The sequence below is a fragment of the Cordyceps fumosorosea genome, assembly GCF_001636725.1.
Source record: "Cordyceps fumosorosea ARSEF 2679 chromosome Unknown scaffold_75, whole genome shotgun sequence".
In the NCBI taxonomy this organism is placed as follows: domain Eukaryota; kingdom Fungi; phylum Ascomycota; class Sordariomycetes; order Hypocreales; family Cordycipitaceae; genus Cordyceps; species Cordyceps fumosorosea.
In genome coordinates this window covers 21,104-31,960 of record NW_017387375.1, presented here as the reverse complement: position 1 = coordinate 31,960, position 10,857 = coordinate 21,104, and the positions used below count along the sequence as shown (strand labels likewise).

General features: G+C 52.6%; 2 protein-coding genes across 2 annotated transcripts; both read right to left on the bottom strand.

The window, feature by feature from the left end:
• Window positions 1-756: 756 nt before the first annotated feature.
• ISF_09803 (SPX domain protein) lies at window positions 757-3,869 on the bottom strand (the record flags this gene model as incomplete). Its single annotated transcript, XM_018853404.1, has 4 exons — window positions 757-902; window positions 966-3,268; window positions 3,328-3,691; window positions 3,839-3,869. The coding sequence occupies 4 exons, from the start codon at window positions 3,867-3,869 to the stop codon at window positions 757-759; spliced, it is 2,844 nt and encodes a 947-aa protein (XP_018699417.1).
• Window positions 3,870-4,712: 843 nt separating this feature from the next.
• On the bottom strand, window positions 4,713-8,988 carry ISF_09802 (AtrH like protein; the record flags this gene model as incomplete). Its single annotated transcript, XM_018853403.1, has 2 exons — window positions 4,713-8,648; window positions 8,716-8,988. 2 exons carry the CDS (start codon window positions 8,986-8,988, stop codon window positions 4,713-4,715), a joined length of 4,209 nt encoding a protein of 1,402 aa, XP_018699416.1.
• Window positions 8,989-10,857: the final 1,869 nt, after the last annotated feature.

Here is a 10,857-nt window from a genome sequence, read left to right as displayed (position 1 = left end):
ACCCTGTGAGAATATCATGCTAGCTGGACCTATATCTAATGGTATCACCGTGACAAGGCGGTTCGTATGCCAAATTGTGAGCTACAACCGCCGACTGAGCATGTGAAGCACGAGGGGTTGGTTTGATGGAGTGATGGGAAACAGCTGCACTAGCGACAACAGTATAATCTCGCGACATCAGATACGTTATTCCGACACCACAGAAAGGATATCACGAGGAAATGAAAGCTCAACCCCCCTCCCTCTACCCAATTCATGCATCACTGCTGATGGCTTCGGCCTCGCCGCTCATCCGTTTGCCGTGAAGCCGACTGGCGAATCCAGCTCGCTGGCGTCGCAGACATTCAGATGCACCCTTCTTGGAAGTGCCACTAGGAGGCAGAATATATTCTTCATCTCACTGAAAGCGGAACCAGACCGTGGGTTGTGGCCATGCCGATCTTCTGACAATTTCTTTCTCAAAAGTTCTTTCTCACCAGCCCCTGAACCTGCAAGTGCCAATATGCCCGGCGCCGCCGCACAGTAGATTTGCGCAGTTGGTAAAAGAATTCTCAAGTCATAGCAGACTGACACTGCCTGCCACTCGATAGAGGCTTTTGCCTTCACAGTGATAGCACCCAAACCGGGGTACGTTTCATTTGTTCTATCCGAAGTACATCAAATATTGAAATGCGTGATGAAACGGAACTATTATCGTCGCGAGGGCCAACCAACCGAAAGTTACACGCCCAGCAACTGTAGGGAAGATGACCAAGCTCAGTCTAGACCAGCAACTTGCATGATGCCGTATCCCAATGTCACCACAACAACAAGTGTGAGAATGCTGCTGGGAATACCCCGGGTAATGAAGTGCTTGACTTGGAGGTAACGTTGACCCGTAGCATCCTCCTTCATTATAGCGGCTGTAAAACAAATGGGTTAAAAATTTACGCTCGGTCTTGCTCTGAGTAGTAGGAAGAACTTACTCATATTAGGGAAGCCACTGGTTGGCAGACCCATGGCAGCACTACACATGAGCACGCCGCCCATGACTAATAGGTTGGGATGAGGTTGATTCATGGCGGCACCGACATCATAGACGAGTGGGAGGAAGATCAGTGCTGCAACTGTATGGCTGATGAATGTCGCAATAACTAGAATCAGCGACGAAAAGACGACGAGCACGCCATAAGCACCCATGCCTTGAACCTCGTTGGACACAACTTCGGCTAGTGTGTGGAGGAGACCAGAGGAGCGGACGGCTTTTCCTAGGGACAGGCCGCCGGCGGCGAGGATGATGATAGTCCAAGGAAAGTTGTTGAAGTCCTCCTTGGTGAGAATACCCATGCCAAAGAAGGTTACAATCGGGATGATAGCGATGACCCCCATGTCTCCAAAGACGTCCTCCATCTGATGGCTTGCGCACCAAAGAGCAATGGTTATGAGCGTTACAACGGTTACAAACCACTGCAAAGCGGTGAACTTCTCTTTAAGTGGCCGTACAGGCTGGATAGATGTTCCTTGGCTGGTTTGGAAAGTGACCAGGAGCAGCATCCAAATGGCAACAATCGAGACCGTGCCGACGGGAATAACGATGAAGAACCACTGAAGCCAAGTCGGTGCTGGTTGCATGATACCCATGGCAACAACGTTTTGCGGTGACGCAATGGGTGACAACATGCCGCCAATATTGGACGCCAACGCGATGCCCATGATGACGGCCTTTGACATGGGCGAATCAGAGGGTAGAGTGCGAAGCATGGGGTCGATGAGTGAATAACAGAGTACAGGGGCGGCGACATTGCTGATAAGCATCGATGCAAATGCCGCAACAAGCATGTTGGCAATCAACACGACGCGGGGGTTGGTGCCAGCCTTGCTGAGAACCAGTGTGGCTAGCTTCTTATCAATAGTGCATTTGGAAAGGGCGGCAGCAACAGTGAAGCCGCCGAGCAGGAGCATGATTACTGGGCTCCACATGGAAGCAAAGATGGCCGCCGTAGCATCCTTTGCGTTGAAGCGACGGTGGTGGTCGCCCTGCTCATCACGAACGACCCGGAGTATGACGGAGAGGAAGGGGATCAAAAGCGCAGTAGCAAAGAGGGGAAGTGTCTCCGTTGCCCACAGGAGGCTCACGTAGACCAACATGGCGAGGCAGTTTTGCTGCTCAGGGTGCTTCAGGATGGGAACGAAGAGTAATGCAAAGAATGCTGCAGTGGAGAGCACGAGCGTGAGCATAGAATAATTGGCCATCCAAACAGGTAGCCTAAGTCGACCGAAGGGTGTGGCAATGGTGGTCATTGGCATGGTCTTGTCGTCATCTCCCTGTAGTCGCTTAGATTGGGTTGAGTCTGGCCCGAGAAGCAGCGAGCCGAGTCGAGCAGCCTCTCCTCTGCGCTCAATACCAATGAGGTCACGCCAGACAGTGTTGCGCTCCCAAACGACATGTTCGCGAAGATGTGAGCGTAGCTCCTTCTTGGCCAAAACATCGTCGCCGCCGGTGACAATGGTGGAGTATGCCGATTCCATCTCTGCAATGTAGTCTTCAACATGCTTCTTGGTATCCTCCTTGAAAGGATACGCCGTGTCCACGTGTGTTTTGATGTATACATTGCGGAGCTCCTTATCCATGATTTTGTCGAACTTCTTGAGTACTTTGCCGAAACCGGTGCGGTTGAGTTGCACGTACGACTTGAGCTCGCAGAGAGAGACATAGAGACCAATGATGCGCTTCTTGAGCATGATGGCCGACGGGAAGAGCGCCGAGGCGAAGACGGTGCTCACCTCGCCGTAGTCGTCAAACGTGGTGCTGTGTCGGCGTGTAGATGGAGCGCGACCGAGATCGGAGGATGGACCAGACTTCAAAGGGGGCGGTGCAAAGTTGGGTGCTGTGCTGCGACGGCCTTGGCCTTTGGCATGGGTAAGTGCAGCGCTTTCATCCTCCTCTTCGCTGCCCGTGTCGTCGCCAGCATCATCGTCAGATGTTTGGTCGGTGACGCTCGCGGTGCGGCCATGGTGGCCGCTGCGATCGGGGCGGTTTGTGTCATTGGATCTGCGACGGAAGGTTGTGGATGATTCTAGCGCTGGCTGATCGGCGACGTCGCGTAATAGTTGGGAGACATCGTCATGAAGTTCACCCTCCTTGGCGACATAGAATGAGCAGATCTTCTCTAGTTCTATGCCAAGAGCCTTGGAGAACACGTCTTCAGGTTCGTCGGTGGAGATGAGGGGTCGTGATTCGTGGTCACCGGAGCGTGCCTGGGCAGCATTCTTCTCGAGGTTGTATATGCTATGAGAATCGGTCAGTGTCAAGAACAATGAAGAGCCAAAAGATCAAGCGAGATTTACAGCTTCTTGAGATTGCTGTAGGCAATATAGTGGCTGCTCCAGTCCGGGACAGCATTGAATTGGATGCTGTGGGAGAACTTCATCTCATCTTGAGCCTCGAGCCAGAGGCGTTTCGCTTCACGCTTTTCGTGGTGATGCTGCTCTCGAGGATCTCTGGGAGGCTTTTCAGGATATTCGAGAAGCTCGATAGCGCCAGAGACGGGTGTAGATGTGTATAGAGTCCCTCCTCGCTCGCTGCTGCTGGGGGGGCTGCGAGAGCTTTGTCCAGCTACGTGGCTGCAGGGTGATGGTGAAGGGCCGGCCGCGACGGTGCGAGAGACGGAGGAGGGACGCTCTGGAGAAGACGGGCCCTGAATGGTTGCGCCTTGTGTTGGGGTTGGAAGGGGAGAAAAAGCGTCACGACATCGAGGGCTGGAATAAAGAGAGTTTAGTGGCACTCATTCTGGCCAGAGTCTTGGTGAGCGAGCGGTTGGTAGAATTGGGTTTTATAGCGCTGGCTGCGGGTACATACATACATAGGTGGCCAGTAAGAAGCGCTGCATTTTGGGGGCTGAGGGGTACCTTAGTACCTCTCACCACGAATGTACCTGTCGTCGCCCTGGGCTCAAGGTCAGTGCTGTTGTCGCTTCTGGCTACTGTACAGGTAACCGCTTCCGATCCAATGTTGCTAATGTCAGGTATGGTCACACTGATACACCGATACCAAGATAACTGCCTCAACCTGCATGACACAGCAGGGGCCAACTGCATGCTACCTACATGTAGATACATACCTCATACGGAGTACCGTACTTGCCTACCTATGTACCTATGCACTACTTTAGGCTGCCTTTGTAGGCACCTTAGGCGTGCTGGTACCCAAAATGGTAAGCAAGCAACCGCCCAGGGCACAGATTAGAGCATGACAACAGCACAGATTAGAGCATGAACATGACATGAAACCATAGCTCTGTACATAGGTAGCCAAGTCTGATGGGCTAGAGGCAGGTTTATTGAATTCTGATCGACATCAGCCCGAGCAACTGGCAACGCAAAACTGTAATTTAGCTCAAGCCTACCCTTCCTTCACTGATCATAGCATGATGCCTTTACTAACCACGGCTAGATGGCAGGCAATCACTGCACCGGCCCTGTGACAAAGAACCCCTTACGAACATATCGATTAAGATTAACCTAATCCCCGTTTAGAGGCGCCTTGTTCTCCTCTCCATATTTGAAATTTATCATCAATTCATCTACTGTTTTCTCCACTTGTTGTTCAAGTAAAACTTCAGCATTTACTGGCATTACAATGCGTCTAATGAACTCTCGGATGCGTGTTTCATACACGAACAGAAAAACAAGACTGGGTTGGCCATACAACCCACGCCTAAAAAGAGGCATGTTTACGTTGGTAGCATTTGTGACAACGCATTAACCCTGTATGATTCGCTTCTCTCCACCAGCTCATCGTGGCGACCCTTTTCCACAAGCTGGCCACCCTCAATCACAAAAATGACGTCGGCCTTGCGCACTGTATGTAGTCTATGCGTGATGGCAATCACTGTGATGCCCTTAGCTGCCCTCTCCAGACCCTCCTGTAGCGCGCGCTCGCTCTCGGCATCGAGAGCGCTAGTGCTCTCGTCTAAGAGCAGAAGCTTCGGCTTGCGGACCAGTGCACGAGCAATCGCTAGACGCTGACGTTGACCACCAGAGAGGCGCGATCCGTTGGGACCACACTCAGTGTCATAGCCGTCGGGCAACGACGCAATGGTGTCATGGATATTGGCAAGGCGGCATGCTTCCTCAATCTCGGTGTCGGTCGGCTCGCTGCTGGGGCGCGCACCCAGGCTGACATTGAATTTGATAGTGCCCTCAAATAGAGCGCAGTCCTGAGGTACAACGGCGACGTCGTCACGGAACTCGGTGCCCTCCTTGGCGCAGATATCTACTCCGTCAATCTCGACCACACCGGCCGAAGGACGGTACATGCGTTGAACGAGTGACATGATGGTGGACTTGCCGGCGCCAGAGGGCCCGACAAGACCGCAAAACTGACCCGCATTGATAGTGAATGACATGCCCTTCAAGATCTGAATTTTGGTTCTAGAAGGATATGCAAAGGCCACATCCTTAAAAGTGATGGTGGAGCCCTGGTTCGGGCCTGACGGCTTGCTCGGCGGGTGTGCATCAGCCTCGACGTCCGGTACTCCCTTCTCACTGGCAAGCGACTTTGCGGAATCGAGGTCAATCAAGCTCAAGATACGAGACGCAGCAGCACGAGCCCGCGAAATTTCAGGCGCAAGGCTAAACATCTGACCCCAGAGCTGTGCGCTGACAAGCATCGACATCAAAATAATGAGGAATTGTGTCTGCGTATTTTCGCCCTTGATAATTCGCGTGGAACCCCACCAGTAGGCAAAGGCATAAATGAGGTTGCAAGTGCTATTCGCCATGGCGAGCCAAAAATTGGTCCAGAGACTAAACATCGTGATTTCCTTTTGCGGCCCGTACAAGGCTCGTCGGTATGTTCCGAGAATCTCATCCTCAATAGAAAGAGCCGAGACCGTCTTGAAGGAGTTGATGGCCTCGACAGTGATACCGATGGCCGAGGAAAATGCACTGGCATGCTTACGCTCGAATTGAGACAGTGAGCGCACCTGCATGACACCGGAGCCAAGTAGTAGAGGCACGGTCACGAGGCAGACAACAGCAATCTTCCAAGCAATAATGTGCGACATGATAATAGCGACCAGAAAGTTAACTATGATGGAGAACATGGTGCCGATGATGGAGCCACTGAAGCCGCCAACAGCAGCGGTGTCGGCCGTGACGACGGATAGTAGAGATGCCGGTGTGCGGCCACTGGCCTGGTGCCAGTCCATATCCTTCTGATACAGAGAGCGGAACGTGAGCACGCGAATGCGATAGAGAAGCTTCTCAGCAACATAACCAAAGCCAGACCAACTCGTTGAATTGGCGAGCAGCTCAACAACCGCAAGCATGAAGAAGAGGCCACCAAAGAATCGGCCCGCCCACCTGATGTGATCGGTGCTATTGCAGGGACTGACGTTGCCGATGGTGTTTCCGAAAATGAGACCGGAAGCCGAAAAGGTGAGGCCGACGATTGTGCCGGCAAAGATGGCAATGACGAGCCAGAGAAGGTTGGGTCGGATGAGCTTGAACATGCTGCGAATGACCGTGCCGGTCGACTTGTTGGCATCCAGGTCGGTCTGGGCAGCAGCGGCATCTTCATCGACTCGTGTGGTTTGACCCGTGGTACCAGAAATGATATCATTAGCCTTGACGGGCTCATCCTCAGGGGTAATGGAGTCATGGCCCGATACGTCAATTTCAACATCGCCACGGGCCGTGCTCGCAAGCGAGGCACTGTCGTCATGCCTCTCCGCTTCGATGTTCTGGAGGCGGACCATGGTGGCATAATTCCCGTTGAGAGCTATTAGCTCACTGTGCGTACCCTGTTCGAGAATGACTCCATTGCTCATGACAATGATGTTATCGGCATTCTTGATGGTAGATAACCGATGTGCAATGGCGATTAGGGTGCGATCCTTGGCAATGGACTCGACAGCCGTTTGGATGCGTCGCTCACTAGCAGAATCCAGAGCTGAGGTAGCTTCGTCGAGAATTAATATTCTGGGATCGCGTATAAGAGCACGAGCTAGAGCAATCCGTTGTCTCTGTCCACCGCTGACAAGCTTGCCACTGAGGCCCACATCCGTACCGTAGCCGCGCTCAAGTGTTTCGATGAAGGAAGCGGCATCGGCGAGCTTGGCTGCTTCGCGAACCATACCAACAAGCTCAACCACATCAGCACCGAATTCATGCGCAGCCATGTCCATGTCAGTCTTTTCCTGGATATTCGCTGCGAGCCGCGCCAATATAGGACTGTCGATGATGGCCTGGAACTTGCGGTGATGTTCCCAAGGTGAATTAAGCACGCCCAGCGCAATGTTTTCAAGAATGGAGCGACTGAGGAGCGAAGGCTCTTGCTGTACAAGACTCATTAAACTCCGCAGGCTTCTAACATTGAGGTCCCGGAGGTTGCGGCCGTCGAGCGTCACAGTACCCTCGGTAGGATCATACAAACGTGTAGTCAGGCCAGCAACAGTAGACTTACCGCTGCCAGAGAGACCTACCAGTGCCGTGTACTTGCCAGGAGCGCACTCGAACGAAACATTCCTGAGGACAGGGCGGTCGGGACGGGATACATAGGCAAAAGTGACACCATCAAACTTGATGCCGCCAGCAGTATTGGCAGGGAGTTTTTCGCCCTTGTCAGAACCAGAGTCAATGGCAACAGGAGCTTCGATATCTCGGCGAACCTTGCGGAATGCCGCAGCGGCGGCGCCTAGCATTGGAAGATACGGGGCGATAGATCCGAGAATGATACACGCATCCACAAGCAAAAAGATGACCACGTAGATGTCTCCAACACTAGTGCCATGTTTGGATCCGACGGCATCCGCAATCTGGCGACTGCCCTGCCAAAATGCAAGCGCATTAGCGGAGTAAGCAATGAGATAGAGCGTGCCGGCCTGCAAGGCAGCCACGAAAGCCTTGTTGATGCCTTCGCTGCGAGCGAGGTTCATGGCAGCGGCAAACTTGACCTCAAGCCGAGGGCCGGCGTTGAAGGCCTGTACGATGGCAATATGAGAAAGAGTCTCTTGTGCAACAGAGGAGGCTGACGCGATGGCATTTGACATGGCAATGGTAAACTTTTGCGTGAAGTAGCTGCCGACCACAGAGAGCAGGAGGAAGGCTGGGATGAGAGAGATGAGCATGCCGGCGAGCTTTGCATCCTTGACAAATCCAACGACGTAAGCCGTAATAAAAAACGACATGCAGGCAATGCAGATGCCGACCTTTTCCGATGTGCCAGACTGGATGGTCTGCATGTCTGCGTTAAGTCGAGACGACAGCTCGCCGGCCTGGCGCTTGTCATAGAAAGTGGCATCCTGGCGTAGGAGGGTGCGGAAGTAGGTGTCACGAATGCGGGCTTCGAGACGACGAGAGAAGATGGCCCAACATACGAGGTAGGCGTAAATGAGAGCGAAGCTGGCTATGCCAATGTAGAGGAGCTTGAGAACTTTTTCGTTGACAGAGTGCTGCAGCTCATCGGGGGACGCTTTGAGGAGGTCGGCGCGGTCTTTGGCATCGCACGTGCCTTGGTTGAGATCGTCGACGAGCTGACCGAAGAAGATTCCCATAAGGGGGATTGGGACACCAGCGGCAGCGGATATGAAGAGACCGCCAATGAGGAGGAGATAGTCTTTCCATGTCGGGCTCGCGTAGACTAGAAGCTGAAAATATGTGAAGAACTGTATCGCAATGTTAGAAACTGAAGACCCTTCCTTCACCTGACTGTCTAGAATTGAGAGTGCATACAGCCTCTTTTCTCGTTGGTATCGGCTCACCACATGCCGTGGCTTGCTCGTCTTGGCCAGCTTTGGAATCGGAAGGCTCAGTTGGATTCGCAGACGACCCATTGAGTTTTGGGAGCGGTATGGAAACTATCGTATCGGTAGCAGGCGCGCGGTCGTAGTCTTGGGCCGGCGTGGCGAGGTTGCTGTCTCCGGTGTCTTGGCCTTGGCTGCGTTGGCGGTCTGCCGTGGGCAACGGGAGATCCGTCGCAGTGATGTTGTTGGGGTCGGCAGCCATGACTGAGCCGGTCTAATAGAAATTCGAACAAGTCAAATGCAGAAAAATCTTGCTGTCATGATTCAACGGCTGTTGAAACGGTGTTCTTTGGAAAGAAGATGAAGGTCAATCTTGAACCTCACGCTGATGGCAGCTCCTAGTAGCAAGCACTTGCACCACAATCGATCAAGAAGGCTTGGCGAAAGATGGCAGCAACTAATGAGTCAACACGGAAATGACAGTTGGTTCCGGCTCGTCTCAAACTTCCACAAATGCTCAGCCTGTCGAATGAAAGGTGACAATATTAGGAATCCAGGAGTTCTGTCTGATCCACTGGTGTGGGCAAAGGGCAAAGGGCAAAGGGCAAAGGGCAAAGGGCAAAGAAGCAAAGAAAGGTACGGATGAGGCGACTCTCTACCAAAAGATTTGAGAGAAACTGGAGCCGAGAGAAATTTGACAAGACGGCACAGTACCGTGCCGAGCTTGCCAACGTCAACTAGTTCGTAGGCGGCTGCGGGCTTTGGATGAGAGACACTGGCTGGGCCTACGAATCTCCTGCTGGGAAGCTATGTAGGAAGCTAGGAAGCTTAAGGTATCTGGATCACCAAGAGAAGTACTTCGGGTGCTTGAGCAAGTACCTGCCTGTCAGGTTTCTTTTCTTGAGCACCAAATGCGCACCCCTTCCACATGTCTCCGAAGTGCCTAACTACTCTCAAGGTGCAGGGATTTTAGCTGCCAGCTCAACGAATGAGTTGAAGTGAGAGTGAGCAAGTACCGGTACATTTGAGCGGGGGCAGCGAGCGAAACGAAAGAAGAGGGCGAGGCTGGAGGGGAAAGGCAAAAGATGGACATGAATACAGGGGTGTGTGGATATGATACATAGATGGAGGCATCCGCATCATGGGCCAGGTAGCTAGGGAGGAGGGGTGGGGAGGGAGGAGGGAGGTGCACGGCGGAGGGCTAAGCTAAGCTGCTGTTGACTGATTGATAAGGCAACTCGAGGCTCCGCGAGCTAATAATGAACACATACTCAGCGGCTAATTCATCTTCTCGTGTAACTATTTGTAGGGAGTGGGTGAGTGACACTGTTTTGAGCTGGGATGATATCTTTACTGTGTGACAGACTACCTACATAGTTGTTAGGTAAGGTACATAGTGGTAAGGTACATAGTATGTATGTTGTATGTACTGTCCGTCCTGTGGGGCATCAAGGATCAGATAATTTTTAGGCCAGTACGGAGTAACGGCACGTGGGTTCTGGCTTCGTGCTAAGAGTCGCTCCTGTACAAATCACAACATAAAATGGCTCATTCCTCAGGTTATCAGAATCTTTTCGCGCCGACTTGTCGCCAAAAAGTCCCCTTGATTGCTTCTGGCAAGTACGCTCTCAATGCACCGGCCCCTCCTGACTGCGAGCATGCTTGACAGAAATTGCCATCACAGGAAATTGGACTGGGCTTTTTTTTTTTCATCAAGTGCTGAGGCCCCCGTTTTATCTGATCAGCTTTTCTCTGTGACAGCGGGTCGGTCATCTCGGCCAAGGCAACGCGACAAAAGTTTTTTCTTGTGCTAATAAAAGCAAACAAATGCCTGGAATAATGAGACGCTGATCGGAATTACGTACATGGCGCCCTCCTTCATATCAATGTTGCGCATGCTGTACCGAGCCTTCGGTCACCCGACAGAACTTAATCCGAGGCTGGCGCCGGCCAACACGGATCAGATAAGGGGCGGCCCCCGTAACCGGCGGTCACGATGGGCCTTGATCCCAGCAAAACGAGATGGGTTGGCTCCCTCTTGCCAAGCTCGCATGTATTCATCCTTTCCCGCCAATTTGCGATCCATGCATTCAATTCGCTGAGCAATATTCTTGCAGCATGCTCGATGCCC